Genomic DNA, 19,600 nt, shown 5'->3' with positions numbered 1-19,600 from the left:
CCCACTCAAGCTCAGCATTCAGTCCTGGACAGGGTAAGACCAGGCCACTTTGACATATGTTCCAAAGAGTCTACCAGACAGAATCCTCTGACTGATCCCTGACTGAGCCATAGGAACTGGCTAGAAAAGCCTTCACATCCTCAATACATTCTTCACGTCAGAATACTTGACAACCATTGATATCCATCTCTCGTTAACTTGCTCCCCAGCCAACCATTCTTCAACAAATTCAAAGGAGTAACTCATGCAAGCACACAGAAAGGGGTGTTCACTACACACATCCATGTGCGAAAAAGACAACTGGTATTTCTTGTTTGGGCTATTTCAAATGAAATCCCTTCTGCATGACCTCCACAAACCAAAGGAAAATATTTGTGAAATTCCCACGTAGAAGACAAGATACACTTGCCAAGGAGGCAGTGGCAAGAATTTTGACACTCCAAATGTAGAGTGTGTGTTTAGGAAGCAGTCACAGTTTCCATGAGAGAGTCCCATGAAATCAATTAGGAAGATCCATGCTCTAGCCCTACCATGCAAGTGATGTGACTTGAAAGAGTCACTTAGTCTTAGTAACCATCATCACTAACAACTAAGTCAATGAATAAAGGTCCTCAGGTGCCAAGCTACAAAATGTGGGATGAGCATGGATGAGGATGGGTGGGAGAAGTCTCCAACTCTAACACAATTAGGGAAGGATGTGCTGACCTCAAGTGGCTGGGGGGCTGGGATCCTGCCACAGAGGGGGATTCCAAACCTCACATCCCCTGACCCAGGCCAGAAGACCAGGTAGAGTCCAAGAATCCTGGGGTGGCCCAATGGCAATAAAGGTCAAAAGGAACTAGGGATCTGCCTGGTCCCTCAATCCCCTACTCCGAGCAGGGCTGCATGACGAGGCCAGAGGCCATCCACAGCAATCTGCCTTTACAGGAAAACAGGGACTGCAGGCTACCTCTGGCTCACTGAATCAGGGTGGTGTTTTCATAAAGCAAGACCACTTCCTCACATTTGACCAGCAGCTCATGTGTTGACAGCACAATGACTGACTTGACTCAGGCCCTGATGAATGAAATAGAAAATTCATAGCAAACCCATCTTTAGCTCTTCCACATCATCAGGGGCTCTGATTCAATTCCGTCCAGAAAGGTGTCTGAAATGATTTCTAAACATGCTGGGGACTCACCTCTGTGTGGAACTTTTCAGGAAAAAGGGGATCAAATCTCATGAAGCAACTCTTCTCTCTTCTAGCCCATGGGCAATGCAAGGAACCTGCATGATACCAGAGGCTCACTTCTCTCTTCTCATGTCTTCTGGAAAGGATTCGTTAATGCTTCCTGCAAGGTGAAGCAGAAGCCTGCATCCCCAGCTGCACAGAAGTGTTTGAGGGCAGTGTCTTCCTTAAAACCCAAAAATAAAAAAACAGGTCATTCAACAGGCACATGGATTCGAGTACATGTTCAATGATCCCTCCTCCCTGGAGCCTTCCACATGCCCATCTTCCACATTCACAGAGCAATGCTTGGCCATTCTCAAGACCAGGAGACCATGATGCTCATCACCAGGAAGTCAATAAGGAACATGAAGAGAGCAGCATGGATTGCAGAAGGTGGCACATCAAGGATCTTCAGCTCTGCTGCTAGAACACAAGAGCTTAACTTCAGTATTGACTTTTTGCCAACTACCAAGTACGATAGCAGTGTCAAGCCCAATATGCAGATATGCAAGTAGTAGGTGACATCCCGCATCCATTCACAAAAGTGGGCAACATCTGCATCAGAACAAGGAAGTATCTTACCCTTACTCATAAAAATCATCAGAAACAAAATAAAATGGATGCAAGACTTCTCATTTCACTATTAGGTAGCTGTTGGAATTCCCTATTAAATAAGACCTCCTCCAAAATAAAAAGTATCTCAGACATGTGTCAACTATTCAATGGATGACATTTTAAAAACTATGGACTTTACTTAATATTTATGTATGCTATATCCCTGCCTAAGGCTCTATGAGAAAGGAGCACATAGAATTGGATCTTTGAAAATCTCACATTTGCTGATAAATATTACTGCTGATCTCAGGCATGGCGAAGTGAAAAGTGGGACTTTGGATATTCCAAGAATGCTATGTTGTGGGATTGGTGTCCCTGATTCATACATAGCATATGGTTTCTATGAAATCCAGTGAGGGAGCAGGAGTAACGAAGCTGATTGCACAGATGACCTCAGGGAATACTGACAGATAGGCCAAATGAAAAATATGTTCCAGCTAACCATTGGTATTTGGGCTTCTGATCCCAGTCCTGTTTTTAAAAAAGGTGCAGACAGGCAGTGTTCATTAAAAACTGTCTACCATGTAAAAGTGGGTAATTTAAATGGCATCTAGTTACACATCTGATAGAATGGTCTGGCAACATATGAATTTCATTCTAACAACAACAACAACAACAAAACATAGAAAATGAGACATAAAGATAAAACCTTGTCTTCACCAGGATGCCTAAAAATAGGTTTTATTTGGCTCATGCAAATAAATATCTTTCAATAGAATTTCTGATTTCTGAATGAACCCATTCAACTTCATACTGCACAGATCACAAGGTTTTCTTTACAGAATATTCTCTTCTTCTTCTTAAAGCCTCACATAGAAAATGTCTCACAGGACATAGGAGGGGAATGACCCAAAGGATGAGAGAATGGCTGGAACCGTTCTCAAATGTGCCCATGTAGCCTAAAGTTTGAAGGCATCTAATTGTACTCTAAAACAATTATGAACCTATTTGATCCATTATTAATAAATATCACCACTTTACCACTTGAACCAAATCACAGAAAATTGGAAACAGATGATCATTTGCTTTGATACCTTTACTTCTGTTTCATTACTCAGAGTCGATCAACTCTACACTTCAAGTGACACAGATTTATTACAGAATGCCTAAGATCCTAAGGATCTATTTTAGCTCAGCCCATGGTATTGCTTCATTATTTTATCATTTTGTAAGTAATAAAATATAACTTCATGTTGGATGATATATTCAAGCCATGAATATATCATCCAACATTGTTCTTCCCAAAATATTAGCCCAATTTCTGCGCGTGCTCACTTACTGTTCAGGAATTTTACTAATTGTTTGAAGGTTCTAGAGGACCTGTTAGACTCCTAATGGACAAACCATACGACATACTCCAGAGAACGGACGAGTGCCATAAGAAGAAAATAAGGTCAGCCTACAGCAATGGGCAGCTGCCTGCCCTCGGCTGGGAGGAGCCCTGGCCATGGCACCAGGGCTGCTGGGCAGCAGAAGCCTCCACAGCCCTGCAGGGAGCCTGGAGCACAGCTCTGCCTAACCATGCTCAGCCCTGGACAGATGCACATGAGTTCCCATCACAGGCTCGAGTGTGACAGTCCCAGGTGCATGCCTGTCATGCCAGCCACCAGGGAGGCTGAGGCAAGAGGAACGTTTGAGGTCAGCCTTGGCAACTTAGACCCCGAGGCAAAGGGGAAATACTTTTACAGGGGTCTCTGAGGGTGTAGCTCAGGTAGGTCACTTGCCTCACAGGCTCAAGGCCCTGGGTTCAATCCCCAGAACCCACGTACACACAAAAAGTGAACTTGGAATATTGTTTAAAATGATGGATCAGGTACACACAAGGACTTCAATATGACCTCTCAGAGGAGCTCAATTTGAGATCAGACTGAACAAAAGACCACCTGGACCATTGACTCAGTGTCTGAAACCCTCTGTGAGCATGGGAAGCACTGCTGGCAAGACACCAGAGGGCCAAAGCACTTGTGCCCCCTGCAGGGGTGTCTCTTGTCTACCGCCAAAGACTGTTCCCCTCCTGGGGCAGCTGAGAGCAAGCTGGGCCTTGGAGCAAGGACTAGTGCTTTAGATATAGACTATGCAAGCAAGGGGCAATGTCTTTAATAAAACTAAAATTAAAAAGTCACATTGAAAAAATTTTAAAAAGAAGAAAATAAGGTCAAGTAGAGGAAGCCCATTTTCACAGGAAAAAATCCCCCAGTGAAAAGCATCAGAATAGATACCAAGAAAAATACCAACAAAAACAGTGTGCTCCCACTATGTATCTACTCAACATGCAAAAGTTAGAAAGCTAGATAATACAATCCTGGCCACAGGTAGAGCTATGCAGAAGAGCCACCTGGCAGTGCTTAGTCAAAGAAGTAAACATGCACACTTTGACCTAGAAATTCCACCTGTGTGTAAACCAGGCGGTGCTTAAGCAGTTTCACAAGGGGACATGCACAGGGAAATTTATCCTCAGGTTCTTATAGAGTTGTCTGTGCTTACAGGGAGTTGATGGTTGTCAAGATGCCCACAGCTGCGAAAGTCAAAAGCTAAAAAAATAATAGATGCCAACCTGGATATATTAATAATCCCGTATCTATGATCACCTTCATAAGGTAGCTTCCCAACTTCTGTGTGGAAGTGTGTTTCTCCTTGGCCCTTACACTGTTGTGGAGACCACTAGGAGTTCAGCTTTGTGCAGGATCATCTGACCTGGACTTTTTGCAAGACCTGTACAGCCCTCACACATGCTCAGATGCTACAGGACTTTTCAGACCAGTCCAGACAACAGGAGGCATCCATTCATTGTCTGCACTCTACAGATTCCTAGATGCACGACATTCATTACCATCAAATGCAGAATTTTCATCAAAAACTAATATATATATCATTCCAATCTGAATCAAGAAAATCGGAAATATCCCCAAATCCAAAGAGTGGATCCCCATTGTGATGCTACAAGTTGAAAATTCCACAGCTGACCTCATGGGATGGTTCACAGTCAAAAGACAGCTGCATGAAAAATATTACATGACATGACCTTCCTGCTATGTGAAAAGTGGCATGTGAAGTACACATGCATGTCTTCCTCAGACATGGGTTCATTTGCAAGACACCTTGTGCAATTGAAAATACTCCAAAAGGGGAGAAATCAGAACCGTGTCTCCAAAGTATTTCAGCAGAGACCAACTCCATCTGTCTATCTATCTCTCAGTGAGTGTGTGTGCTCTTGTGTGTGTTTGTGTGTCTTTGTTTGTGTTTGTACCATCATAGCTGATACTTCATTGCCCCCACTGGAAAACTGACTCAGATAACGCCATCTGCCAAACTCCTAAAAACCAAAGTTCTTGCTGATAGAATGAAACATTCCTTCCTGTTGGTTTGGATGTGTCCTTTAGGAATCACTGCTACATTTAGTATACTCAAATCATCACAGTAGATCAGGTAACAAAAACATATATATTTTAAAATAATAATATATTAATGGAAACAACAAATACAGGATAGAGTAACAACTGTGTTACTAAACAAGGTCAAGGACAATGGCAAACTATAGATTCAAACTTTGAAGAAAATAGTAATCAATGTAAATATTCCTGGGCTGCCTCAGCCCCGCCCAGGCACACAGCAGCAGAATGGTTTTGCAAGCATCCTCAGGAGGGCAGGAGCCTTCTTTCCAGGACGAGAGGGAGGTTGAGGCTGGATCCACCCATCATTCTTTTGGGAGAGGCTCCTTTTCCTCAGCACAAAGTTGGATTTTTTGTGAGGATTCTTGGCATAAAATACGTTGGCCTCTGCTGGAATCCTCAGCTCTGGGGAGAGAGGGGTGTACAAAAAGAAGGTGGCACTCAGGAGGTGCTCCCTAGGACACGCCAACATCTGAGAGCCTGTGCCAGAAAAGGCCAGAGCCACACACCTGAGAGCTCTCCAATTCAGCACCAATACCAACAAAGACAGCCTCCACAGTCCTCCCTGAGGAAGAACTAGGCAGAGCACTTCAACAGACCTAATGTCTGTTCCTACCGAAGGCTTTGGACTCCAGAATATCTCAGGTCCTCTTGCATCTGCCAAAGCACACCACTAGGGTTTGCATCTGAAATCTCCCACAAAAGGCTCCTGTGCCGAAGATTCAGTCCCCACATGAGCCATCTTCATAGGTGGGTTTGGAGGGAAGCATTGGATGGTGAGTGCTCTGATGTCAACATGAAATTCTCATTCAAGATGAATACACTACTGGGGGGTGGGAGGGACTGGAAGAAAGGTTGAGCATGGTTGGAGGAAGACCTAAACAGGGTTGTGCCCTGGGCAACAGTACCTTGTTCCTGTTGGCTCCACTGAATCCTCATTCTCCAAGTAGAGGTCCTCCCTCTCCATCTTTCTCTCTCTCCCTCTCTGCCAGCCTCGTTCTCTCTCTCCCAGTCTATGCCTTTGTGGCAAGGGCTGAGGAGCTCTCCACTGCCACACACTAGAGCTTTATGGACAGCCTCAGTGCACAACCAAAGAGAAAGCTATGAAACCCGGAGAAAAGGCCTAGGATTCCTCCTCTGAGTTATTTTCCTCAAGTATGGCCACAGTGAGGACAGGCTGACCAGCACGGATACCACGTTAGAGCCATGCTTCTGCGTTGGTGGAGCCCGCCTCCATGTGGACCAGGCTTCTGAGAATGGAGGCCACATTCCAAATACTGCCCTACTGAGAACAATGGTTCCAAAGACCAGCAAAGGGACTGCTTCCCTCCAACATGGTGTATGGCCCAGTGGTGCCATGACCCCGAGTGGGGGAATACAACAGCCGCTTCTCCTTCCTCTGAACATGTGTTTCCTGTCGCCCTCCTCTAACCTAGAGCCTGTTCTCCATCCCTTCTGGGTTGGATGTGGAGATCTCTGCTATGAATTTCTTAGGCTACCAAGGCCCCAGACAGACTTCCTCTTCCATAGACTCTACTAACCTAACAGTAGGTTAAGATAGGAGACAAGTGATCCTAGAACTCATAGGGATGGTGGTCTTCAGGGTACATAGGCTGGGATAATGGCTGCTGTGGTGTTTGGCTCACAAAAACCAACCAACCAACCAACAAAAAAGCGCTGGCATTATTATCAGATGAGCTCTGTGGCTAAGTGCTCAGGAAGCCCTCATCTGACTTTAGTTAGGGATCACAACCTGGCTATTGTGATCACTCCTTGCCTAGTGGACTCGGGTGCGTAAGACCATGGAATTTATGCAAAAACAGATGATTCAGGCTGTCTCCCAGGCTGTGTTTTCTTCCCAATTTCATCCTGTTACTGCTTGCTAGAATCCTGGCAATGCTCTGCCCAGGCAGTGGTTTTCTGGTCACACAGAAGGCTTTCAATAGTACTGCTTCAGTCCACAAAATGCCAGTTCCCTCTTTAGCCCATGCATTCCCATGTTCCTTTGAAACCACTCCTATCCCAGACCATGAAAACATACTGCTCCTGGAGAGAGGCTTTCCTCCTCACTCCTCAAAGATGTCAGCTTTGGATGCCTGTTCATGTCCAGGGGAGGGCACCTGGTGGGGAGCCGCAACATCCACTGGGGTATACTATTGGACCTCAAGACCTTCCACCAGCAGAAGTGCAGTTGGCTTTGTGCACGAACCCAACACACCTGTTGGAGTGTTCTTGGGGGTCAGAGACTACTCTTTGTTGCTAAGAGTTGACCTGAGTCCACATCCTGACCCTTGCTCTCTGCTATCTGATTGTCTCACTTACTCTGACGGCGAGAGATGATTTGGCCCAGCTCATAATCCTCTGGATTCTCCTCAGTAAGGAAGTGTAGGTCGAGGGCGCTGCGGATGACGACAGGAGCCCTATCCTGGCAGGTCACCTGGAGCAGCATGGGAGACAGGCCTTCAGGAAATGGGCCTTGAAGTGACTACTCAAGGACAGTGGGCAGGGGCATTCTGGAGGCACCTCCACTCTAAATACAAGGGCAACATCCATGACCCTACTACCCGAGGCTGACCTCCTGCTCATCGTGTGGGCTCTTCCCACAGGCTACTAGCCCAATCCGTGTACATAGGACTTCCTGGGCCTGCCATTGCTCTTTGTGGAGCTGCACTCCTCTCGGAGTGAAAGGACCCCACTACCTGCATACAGATGCAATCTCATCCCACAAGTTGGGAGGAATGGGACAATAGCCTCCAAGATCCCAGGTCTGCCCGAGGATGCAGGCGGCATTGGGAATGGCCTAGGCACAAAACCTAGAGGCTTTGGTCTGGATTGCCAGGGCCAAAAACAGACCCAGGAACATGACCACACACAGGAGTGCTGAAAGATAGCCACGAGAGCTCCTGGCCTCCAGAGGCTCAGTGCTGGCTGGGATGTAGGAGGGCACCTCATCCGGCAAGGGTGGTCATTGGGTTACCTGGACATTTAGTGTGCTTGCTCCACATCCATATCGACTCTGCAGAGAGACTCTCTCAGCTCCTTGTTCAAGGAACATGCAGAACCTCACACTGCTGTCCTCCTCCATAGACGTCAGCATCCCATACAAGGGAACCTGCAACCTAGTTCCTGTCCTATTCTCATCTGTCACCCATACCTGTCCCTGCCCTTCTGGACTGCATGCTGCCACCTGACACACAGACTCCCTCAGACATGGCAGTGGACAAGCTGCTGCACTCGCTCATCTCAGCTCCAGCCCTTCACACTGACCTCTCCCTTCTTGATTCCCATCTATCCTCCTGATCATCCAGAAGCTCCAAATTCAAGAGGGCATGAGTAGTCCATGGTATTGGACCAGTGTCTGCTCCCCACCCAGGTGTAAGCACCACGGGACACCCCTGCTCCCAGGCTTACCAGAACACTCTTGGCCATCTCTGGACTTTGTGTTTCTAGGTGGACACGAATTAAGCAGGTGTCTCCCACCTGCTTGTGGGAAAGCGGCCTGGAGGACTTGCAGGTTGATTCTGAGAACTGTGGGGGATGGAACATCAGCAAACCCAGAAACAGAAAGCCACCCCAGACTGTCAGTTGGCTCTATGGGCTTCCAGCAAATATGTCCAGGTGCTGAGGCTTCTTATTTCCTCAGGTCGGAGTGGAATGGCAGCACATGCACAGCTTGAATAAGGTAGGTGTTTACCTCCTTTCCCTTGACCTGGGGGCGTTTCCTCACAATGAAATATTGTATTCCCAGATTCATGGACAGACACACGAGTGCGTGGTCAGAGACCTTGATTTCTGCAGAGCGAAGTGGAGAGAATTGTTAGGTGGCACTCAAGGATTATACCACAAAACACCCACAACCCCTGAGAGTCTCCGCCAGGCCCATCACACTTTGGTATTTTGGGGCCAAGGCCCACTTTCTCTTGGCTGTCAGTTATCCTGAGCCCACTGTGGATCATGTCTCCCCACTGTCTGATTGTCCTACTTACTCTCATCCTCAGACATCATATACAGCAGCTCAAAGTTGTCCACATCCTCATGCTGCAACAAATTTTGGTCCAAGGCCCTGCGGATGAGGCTTGTCACCGTCTCCTGAAAGGTCACCTGGATCAGGGTGGGACAAATGTCATCAGAGAATGGCTTTTAGAAGAGCTACCCAGAAGACTGTGGTCAAACATTCAGGAGAAATCTCAGCTACATATACAAGGGCACAATCTTGTTATCCTGCTACCTGAGTGTGTCCTCCGTATACCACCTGGGTTCTTGCAATGTGCTACTAGAACAATCCTGGTACAAATATCTGCCTGTACCTGCCATCTCCCCTCCCCCTGGGGAGCCACATTCCACTCATGTCAAAGGACCAAACTGCCTATGCACAGACACACTCTCATCTCACTGAGATGAGAGCAATGGGCCAGGGATCTGCGCACCAAGTGTGATCTGGGATGCAGGCTGCCTTTGTGGGTGGAAGAGGCAGATGCACTGAAAATTTGGGTCCTGACTGCCACGACACAAAACAGACTCAGATACAAGAGTGTGCACTTGAGTGCTTCATGATAGCTTTGAGAGGCCCTGGCCTCTGGAAGCTCGGTGCGGGTCTGGTTGTAATGATGTACTTGACTCAGCACTGGCAGTCACTGAACATGTCTCCTCTGCAGCTGGACACCTGCAGCATTAGCGTGTCTACTGCACATCCATAGAAATTCTGCCAAGAACCCCTTTAGCTCCGTATTTACATACATGCAAAGCCTAACATTTCCGAAGCTTTGGCATGACCCCCCCAGGTGATCCCGACCCCAAATTCCTACACCTAGTCATGCTAAGGAGGTTCTCTTCCCTGCCACCAGGAACACATCCCCTCCTACACATGTGACAAGTCACTGCCACCTCCTCTGCTCCAACTTCACTCATTGAGAATACCAAGTTCTAGGCACTGCAGCCTGCACCCTGGACATATCTCTGCCTTCATCTGTCCACAGCACTTCCGTCTGCACTTCTGGCCTGCAAAACCCACAATACACAGGCCCACTCACCACTGAAGCTGGGCATGCTGATGCTCTCCCTCCTCAGGTCAAGCCCTTAAGACGGACCTCTCTCTTCTTTATTTCCCACCATAGCCCTGGGGTTGGCTGTGTCTCCTGCCTTCCACTGTGTGGACACCCAGGAGGCAGCCCTGCTGTCGGGCTTACCGGGATGCGCTTTGTCTCCCTCAGGCTCTGTCCCTCTAGGAGGACGTGAACAACGCGGCTGTCTTCCACCTGCTCGCTCGAGTGAAGCAGTGAGGAGCTGCTACTCACAGCTGCTGGGGTCCTGGATGCCACTGCCACAGAAGGTTCCAAGAACTGTGGGGGATGACAACATCAGCAAAGCCCAGCAACTGCACCCCACCCAGCCTGGCAGTTGGCTCTGTGGGCATTCTACAACATCCATCCAGAACCTGAGGTTCTTGTCCCCTTGGAGGATGTGGAGTGGCACCAGGAGTAAAGACTGAAGAAGGTGGCTGTTTTGGGAACAAGAGATCCAGCACCTGCTGGGTGGGGATGAAATCCCAGGAGATTAACCCCATGTTGCTGCTGAAATGTAGGTTCCTCCCACAAATGACAGGCAGGAGCTCATTCCTAAGCTGGTCCTGCCTGTAAGGTTCAAGGCTCTGAACCCTGAAGGGCTCCTCCGTGTTCTGATCATTTTCACCCTGGGTTGGGACCAAGAATGGTGGGGTCAAAATGGAAATGGTGACAAACAGAAAAATGACTTGTGCCAATACACTAGAGTCAAAGCACAATGGGACAGTTCCCATCAGTACAAACACACACACACACACACACACACACACACACACACACACACACACAGAGTCAGAATAGGAGTCCTGGGCCATTCATCAGGGATCAGACTAGAGGGCCTGCTGGGCTCACCTGCCCTGTGCTACTCACTGTTACTCTTGAGCTCCTCTGCGACAATCGCCAGAGGCTCTGGCGTCTAAGATGAAGCCTCACCCAGTGTATCCACAAAAGGGCTAGTTGGCCCCCCTGAGATTCCTGGGAGCCTGAGGCTCGGCATTGTCTGCAACCACAGGAGAACATCCTTCTCCCTCCAGTGGCTCCAACCAAGTGAGCTCGGATGGCTTGGTCAGTGAAGTGGGTGCCTGGATACCAGGGTTCCATGTTCTGTTTGATCCATTGTCAAGGCAATGATGTCATTTCCTGTGCCCATACCTGAGCCTCTTTTCACATAAGACCACTTTCAACAGCCCTATGGGCTGCCGATTTCTCCTCCATGCCTACCCATCTCAGGTGCGCAGGTGTTCACCAACAACTACCCAAACATCCCCACCAGCATCTGCCCTGCTTGGTGCCACTAGAGTTCCAGCTTGGAGCCTTCAAAAATGCATTCACAACCAGTCCTTCCCTCTCAGCAGCTTTTGGACCCTGGTCCCATCATTGTGCAACTCATGGTGTGCCCAGTCTTTTCTGGAAAGTAGGGTAGCATCTAATCTCTAGGGTTTATTGTGTCTATTGGCCCCTAACACCCTCTATTCTCTCTGAAACCAGAGATGGGACTCACAGGTGGCTAAAGCACAAATGTACAGATGGGACAATCACAAGAAGGGGAGAGACAAAGAATGCACCCTAACTCAATCAGGCCTGTGTCCCACACAGGGACATGGCCAATGTCCGTCCCATCGTGGCTGCAGTTCCCTCTCTACACCATGGCAAGTTGGAGGGGACTGAGATGCAGAGGCTGCTCCCCTCTGCCATACAACTTCCCAAGGCTTCTCCTAAGATTTCAAAAGGGCCAAGTGTGTCTAGTGTTGGGGTCTCACAGAGACTCCGAGGTACCACAGCATCCTGCTGCCCAGAACCGGTTCACCCCTCACCTCAAGGGGGCTCAGCCTCTGGATTCATGGGAATTGAAGTGGGTACAGGTGATGGGATATCACCTCCAAGACTGAGTTATGCCAAGTCCATGACCCCTGTCTGCATCCCTGTCTCCAGCACCACTCCCCCCTCTCTCTTTCCTCCTCAGAGCAAACAAATCCATTTAGCAAGTGTGTCCTGTGATAAAGACATGACGGTCACCCATCCTCTCATTACAAAAACACTGAGGCTCAGCCAACATGGATCCTACAGGGAACACAGGCATAAACTCAGAGTCCGATCCTCCCAGCCGAGCCTCGGTGGAGCCTGGACTCCCAGCCTCCTGAGTCAAGGAAACAGAGGTGCCTAGCCGAGCCACCTTGGATGCAGCCGCACACAAACTGAACTCATCAATGCCCCTTGCTCTCAGTTGTGAGTAAGAGGGGAGGGTGTTTCACAACCCCGGACATCCAGTGCAGTCTCCAGGCTTTGGGGTGTGCCCTGGCCTCTCTCTATCTGCCCAGGCCCTCCAACCCACACTGGCCTCTTACCCAACCTCCTCCTAGGGCCAAACTCAATCCTGCCTCTCAATTTCTGCTGCCTTCCCCAACACACTGCTCCCCAAAATGAGCAGGGCTGGCTCTCTGTTATCATGCTGGTGCCAGCAGCAATGCCACCCCACTGACATAATTCTGAGTCCCAACCTAGGCACTCCAGCTGTCTTTGCCACACCTGGCCTGTTTGGGCTCTGGCTCTTGCTCTTTTCTTTCATGTGCATGTGTTTTGAGGTTTTGAGTTTCTCCCACTGCAGAACTGCAGCTGTGGCAGGGTAGAGCTCATGAGGGTGACACTCTGAGCCACATCCAATCCCATCAGGACTGTTAACTGGGGTGATGCTGGAACACAGTGATGAGTGAACACATGGGAGGTGGTTGGACCCACCTTGCCTCTGAGTGGTTTCCTTTCAGGACAGGAATGTAGGGATGGGAGCCCCTGGCGCGGGATGCTTTGCACAAGGCGTGACCACGGGCTCTTTCCTGGCAAAAATGGCTCCACTCAGCATGGAGAGCACTGTCATTCCTGGTGGCTAACAACAGCCCTGGACCCCAGAAAGGAACCCACACTCAAGATTAACGTCTGAGTGTGCGTGTCCTTGAGGAAATGAGGTCTCCTGATCCCAGGTGCAAAGGGGTAAGTCCTCTAACTCCAGGGGCCATGAAGGGACATCTGAGTTTCCCTCGTCCTTCTTTCCCTCTCTGAACCCAGGGTGTCCTCACACTAACCACAGTTAGGACCCTGGCCTCATTCCCCAGTGAGGATCATTAGGCTCCATAAAGGACAGTCTCTAAGATGCTCAGTGGACCAACACCCTCTGCACAACCCATAACCCTATTCACCCAAGAGGCAAGAGGATTTCTATTCAGGAAAACCAGGAAAGGGAGAGCCTTTCTCAAGGACACAAGGACATTAGTGAGTGAGGGAGTGATTAATGGATGGAGAACTATTTCCAACACCAACTTCCAGGAGCATATATGGCCCTTTGGAGAATTCTGCAGTGTGTTGGTGATTAAGGAGAACGTGTGAATCCAGGGGTCACTAGGTCCTCTCAGCCATAAGGAGGGAAACTGCCATAAAGGAACTAGGACAAGGGTGCGAGGAATGCTCACTGGGGGGAGATCGGAAGGAAGGAAAGTGTACTCATTAGAAAAGTGTCGCCTGAAAATTCTTAAGCCAGCCAAAAGTCGTGCGAACTTGTGTGGGAAAAGAGTCTTTGCACAGTGATGAAGCTAAGAGCTCACATGATGGAACACAGCATCAACTGGGACCAAATCCAATATCTGATATTCTTGTAGGAAGAGGAGAGTCTGGACCCAGATACCAGGGAGACTTGGGGATACCAGCTATGTGAGGCTGGAGCCAGGGCGGGATGCCCATATGGGAACCACAGATCGTGGGCAGCAATAGGAGAGTGGGCAAGGGCTGGGAGAGTTGGGGGGACAGTCCCCTAGGAACCTGTGAGGTGTTTTGGCAGTGAGACCGCCCAACACCTTGTGTGTTGAGCCCTTGGAGCTTGAGGGAAGGCCCTTCCTCTGTTGTTGGCCACCCAGTTGACAGAGTTTGGTTGTAGCAGGCCTAGGACCCAGCCGAAGGTCTGAGCATGTTGGCCATGCAGGGTGGATCTGGACCGCAGACACACTCTGATGACTGTAGGGTTTCAGCCATGCATCAACACAAGCACCAAGTCAGGCCAGGTGGGGAAAGGGCTAGGAACACACTCTGGGGGCTGGTGCCTATATTACTGGGAGCACTTCTGACCCCAATTCCCTGATCTGCTGCCAACACAAGCTACAGAGGAGGGTGGAGGGACACAGAGCATGGATCTTCCCCACTCAGTGGGCCCAGGCATGTACCATGGCCAGCAGCCTCGTGCCTTGCCCGGTGAGTCCTGAAGCGGCCCCCTCTTCCCATCCTGAGAGCTCTTCCCTTCCTCATGTGCTACTACCTTCCCACTGTCTCTGGAAATATCTACTTGCTGTGGTCCTCAGGCAGTTTATGATTTAAGTTAAAAAAAAAAAACAGGTCTTGGTGCTCAAAAATATTTGATTTGCCCATCCTCATCCCCCAACCCCAATATTTTCATTATTTCCTCAACATATGAAATTTTACTAGCAAAAAGTTAATTTTGAATTATACAAAGTTGATTCAAATAACATTGGTATACATAATCAATCACTGTACTTTCAATGTTTGTTCTCCTTTCCTGTTAGAAACTGCTCGGAAAAAAGAGAACATAGGGGGCTGGGGATATGGCTCAAGTGGTAACGTGTTCGACTGGCATGCGCGAGTCAGTGGGTTCGATCCTCAGCACCATATAAAATAAAATAAAATAAAGATATGTCCACTGAAAACTGAAAAAAAAAACAAAAAAACAAAGAGAACAGAGGACAGACTCATGGAAGTACTTGAACTGATAAGAAGCTCCCACTCAAGCTCAGCATTCAGTCCTGGACAGGGTAAGACCAGGCCACTTTGACATATGTTCCAAAGAGTCTACCAGACAGAATCCTCTGACTGATCCCTGACTGAGCCATAGGAACTGGCTAGAAAAGCCTTCACATCCTCAATACATTCTTCACTTCAGAATACTGGACAAGCATTGATATCCATCTCTCGTTACCTTGCTCCCCAGCCAACCATTCTGCAACAAATTCAAAGGAGCAACTCATGCAAGCACACAGAAAGGGATGTTCACTACACACATCCATGTGCGAAAAAGACAACTGGTATTTCTTGTTTGGGCTATTTCAAATGAAATCACTTCTGCATGACCTCCACAAACCAAAGGAAAATATTTTTGAAATTCCCACGTAGAAGACAAGATACACTTGCCAAGGAGGCAGTGCCAAGAATTTTGACACTCCAAATGTAGAGTGTGTGTTTAGGAGGCAGTCACAGTTTCCATGAGAGAGTCCCATGAAATCAATTAGGAAGATCCATGCTCTAGCCCTACCATGCAAGTGATGTGACTTGAAAGAGTCACTTAGTCTTAGTAACCATCATCACTAACAACTAAGTCAATGAATAAAGGTCCTCAGGTGTCAAGCTACAAAATGTGGGATGAGCATGGATGAGGATGGGTGGGAGAAGTCTCCAACTCTAACACAATTAGGGAAGGCTGTGCCTGTCCTCAAGTGGCTGGGGGGCTGGGATCCTGCCACAGAGGGGGATTCCAAACCTTACATCCCCTGACCCAGGCCAGAAGACCAGGTAGAGTCCAAGAATCCTGGGGTGGCCCAATGGCAATAAAGGTCAAAAGGAACTAGGGATCTGCCTGGTCCCTCAATTCCAAAGGCTATGGCTGAACCAGGGGAAAGAGGCTCCCCAGCCAGGCTGGGAAAGATGGTCTCAGGTGGGAGAGTCCAGCCTTACAGAGAGGTAAGATTTGGTTGGAAGACAGAAACCCATATCCAGAGGAAAGCAATATACTAACCCACAATTAATCTATTACTAGGAAAGTATGGCTATAGCTTGAGAGTATATGGAAAGAGGGGCTGCTTGGGGCTAAGAAAACACGTGCTGAGATTTGGAAAGGTCTTGACCAAAAGGTCATCAATAAATCAGTGTGTTATAACTTTTTGATGTGCCAGGGAATCCTGGAGACTCTCGGGGCACAGGTGAGTGACAGGTGCCAAGGCTGCTCTGACTATTTATTCAGTGCAAGAACTTCTCTTCATGCTCACTCACCCCTATCTACTCTAGACAACAGAGCCCACCTGTCGCCCCCACTTTTCAGATTTACCATTGCTTCTAGATAACTCACTCCTTCTTTTCATCCTCAAGTGCAATACTGATTTGTTCCTTTATAATTTGCTTTTATTCTTCTGGAAAACCATGATGCTGTTCTGTCTGAGCTCCCACGTCCATCTTTTTGGCTTTCAGATGAAAGATTATCTCATAATCATCTAGGACTTGACCATGGGTCATTAACCCTATACCCCCACAACAGAAGACCCCTGGCCAGCATTATTAATGTCATGGGCATAAGATATGCCACTAGGCTCCCAATCATCATTAGTCCTTTGTGACTTCTAGAATAGGACTTCTCTTTCCCTACCTCTCCTTCACCTCACATTCACTCCATTTCCCAAGCATGCACATTCTTACCCCTCAGATCTTTCACCAACTTTAAATTCTGCAATTGCACTTTCTCCCACATTCTCCTTTAGCCAACACGGTCTTTGAAGGTTATTTCTTCATATAAGTATCCCAGGGCTGGGAATGTACCTCAGGGGTAAAGAATTTGCCTAGGGACTGCAAATTGGTGCAGCCAATTTGGAAAGCAGTATGGAGATTCCTTGGAAAACTGGGAATGGAACCACCATTTGACCCAGCTATTCCTCTTCTTAGACTATACACAAAGGACCTAAAAACAGCATATTACAGGGACACAGCCATATCAATGTTTATAGCAGCACAATTCACAATAACTAAACTGTGGAGCCAACCTAGATGTCCTTCAGTGGATGAATAGATTTTTTAAAAATGTGGCATTTATACACAATGGAATATTACTCAGCAATAAAAAAGAATAAGATCATGGCATTTGCAGGGAAATGGATGGCATTAGAGAAGATTATGCTAAGTGAAGTTAGCCAGTCCCCAAAAAACAAATGCCAAATGTCTTCTCTGATATAAGGGGGGTGACTCAAAATGGGGTAGGGAGGGAGAGCAAGGGAGGAAGATTACCTCTAGATAGGGAATAGGGGTGGGAGGGAAAGGGAGGCAGAAGAAGAATAGCATGGATGGTGAAAGGAGTTCCTCATCACTATACAAAATACATGTATGAAGATGTGAATTCGGTGTCAACATACCTTATATATAATCAAAGATATGATAAGTTATGACATAATGGTGTATTAAGAATTGTAATGCAAACATAAATAAATAAATAAATAAGAACTTGCCTAGCACGTATGAAGTGCTGTGTCTATCCCCATCGCTACAAAAATAAACAAAAATAAAAATTTAAAAATAAGTGTTTTGTCCCAGCAATTTCCATTGTTCTTATCAGAGCATATAACGTAGTCCCACAAATTAAGTTAAGGTCAATCAAGTTGGTTGTAAAATGTCTCAAAAGAGGTACTGGATTTTTCACTTCTCCATTCATTTATTTATTTATTTGCAATGCTGGGGTTCGAATCAAGGGTCTTGTGCATGCTGGAAAGCACACAATCACTGAGCTACACACCCAGCCCTGAGATCTACTTTCAATTGCGATTTTAAACTTCACCTTCATAATTTCTGGTTACGAAAGTGAGTTCATCTAGGTTGCGTATTGCCTCAAGTATATTCCAAGATACTAATGCACCATGTCCTCTCAGAATCCTTCCCAGGTGCAGATACTCTCACCCTCCCATGACAGGTGCAAGGTGGCTCTCCTATCCTCTCTGCAGTGTAGAGGAGCTGCCCCACTACCTTCAGGCCTCCAGGAGAGCAGACAGCAAGCCTGGTTCCAGTCTAAGTCCATTTCCCTTCTTTGGCTCTAATTTTTTTTTTTGGTAAGATTTTCTTTCCTTAGGACTCAGGATTCCCCACATAAATTATTCCTACCCTAGAACTTGATAAGCTCTTTTAATCGGCAGATTCCACTTTTTCTTTTTTCTCCTCTGGAACCTCAAGCTTTTCACATCCGATATTTAGTTGTGTCCTTCAAGAAACTCATTGATTCACGGATGATTCATGTGCCTTCATGTGTTCACTTTATATTTTGATATTTTTTATACTTGACCACTTAGGCAATTCATTTGGTTCTTAAGACGAGTCTTTTTCCCATCATTTCATCAAATAAGAATATTAATTTAAAAAATCAAGTTTGGCACAGTGGTGCCTGCCTGCATTCCCAGTGACTTGGGAGGCTGACACAGGAGGATTGCAAGTCTGAGACCAGCCTCAGCAACTTAGCAAGACCCTGTCTCAAAACAAAAAGGCTGGAAATGTGGCTTAGTAGTAAAGCTCCCCCTCTCAATTCCTGGCCCCCAAAAAGTGCCTTACTTATCTTTAGAAAGCACTATTTAGACCGGACTGTTTATCTTTAGAAAGCACTATTTAGACCGGACTGAATACCCTTCTTATCTTTACTCCCATTGCTTTTGCTTGTTGTCATTATCAATAGCGCAGTTTTCACAAAGCGGTGGCTGACTCCTCTCACTCCCACTCCAACGGTGGCCCCTGTTCTAGGCGATTGCATTGTCTCACCCTCTGGCAGCCCAGTCTGCACGGGTGAGGTTTGCTTTTGTTTTCTTTTGCCTGGTTTTGGCCCAGGAAATGCAGTGTGTGGGAGAGGACTCTTTTCCACTGCTTTCCTACCAGTAGAATGCTCATTTCCCAGCCTGCCTCAGGCAGGAGGGACATAGCTAGGTCAGTGGGACCAAGATCAGCTCTTCCTTCTTCCAGAGACAGACAGGGACTTGATGCTGGAGGCAGAGAAGCATCTTATCCAGGAAGGAACAGGCAGTGCTTTGACCTAAAAGACAGAAAGAACCCACATCTTTGATGGCAGAGACTTGCCAAACTGCCCTTAAAATTCTCTCTCTGAACTTCTCATTATAGGGGGGAAATTTCCTAATTGTTTAAGCCACTCCAGCTCAATTTTCTGTACTTCCGGTTAGCTACATTCCCTAAATAGTCTCCTATGTGACTAACTCTTGGGAAACCAGTCGGTGGTGGGAGGCAAGGCACTTTCTAATTCTCTGAACTTGCAGTAGACAAACCAGACCACAGGCCACCTGTCACCTGGTGTCATAGGCCTGAGCAAGAATATCTAGGTATCTAGTTCTCCTGGGATAGAGGTATATTAGGGTTTAGATTTAGGTATCCCTCATGTGTGAGACAATGCAATAAAGTTTAGAGATAAAATATTTGGATTATGAGAGCCTTAAGCTGATCTGTGCATTAATATCCATCCGAGATTAATTAGATGGTAACTCTAGGCAGATAGGGTGTGGCTGGAGGAGGTAGGTCCACGGAGACAA

At 47.3% G+C, this 19,600-nt stretch overlaps 1 protein-coding gene across 1 annotated transcript; it reads right to left on the bottom strand.

Annotated features, from left to right (window-relative positions):
• Positions 1-5,406: 5,406 nt before the first annotated feature.
• LOC144249598 (ral guanine nucleotide dissociation stimulator-like) lies at positions 5,407-8,732 on the bottom strand. The gene is made up of 3 exons (XM_077791716.1): positions 8,626-8,732; positions 7,537-7,651; positions 5,407-5,619 (listed from the first exon to the last, which is right to left on the bottom strand). Exons 1-3 carry the CDS (start codon positions 8,641-8,643, stop codon positions 5,414-5,416), a joined length of 339 nt encoding a protein of 112 aa, XP_077647842.1. The 5' UTR covers positions 8,644-8,732; the 3' UTR covers positions 5,407-5,413.
• Positions 8,733-19,600: the final 10,868 nt, after the last annotated feature.

The sequence above is a fragment of the Urocitellus parryii genome, chromosome 12 (genome assembly GCF_045843805.1).
Source record: "Urocitellus parryii isolate mUroPar1 chromosome 12, mUroPar1.hap1, whole genome shotgun sequence".
Lineage (NCBI taxonomy): Eukaryota > Metazoa > Chordata > Mammalia > Rodentia > Sciuridae > Urocitellus > Urocitellus parryii.
The sequence above is the reverse complement of the archived record's forward strand: the minus strand, read 5'-3'. Positions and strand labels throughout refer to the sequence as shown.

Excerpts from the sequence above, each read along its gene's own strand:
- LOC144249598 (XM_077791716.1), bottom strand. Across the intron at positions 5,620-7,536 it reads AATCATCTCTCGCCGTCAGA|AGCTGAGGATTCCAGCAGAG; the intron begins GTAAGTGAGACA and ends CTCTCTCCCCAG.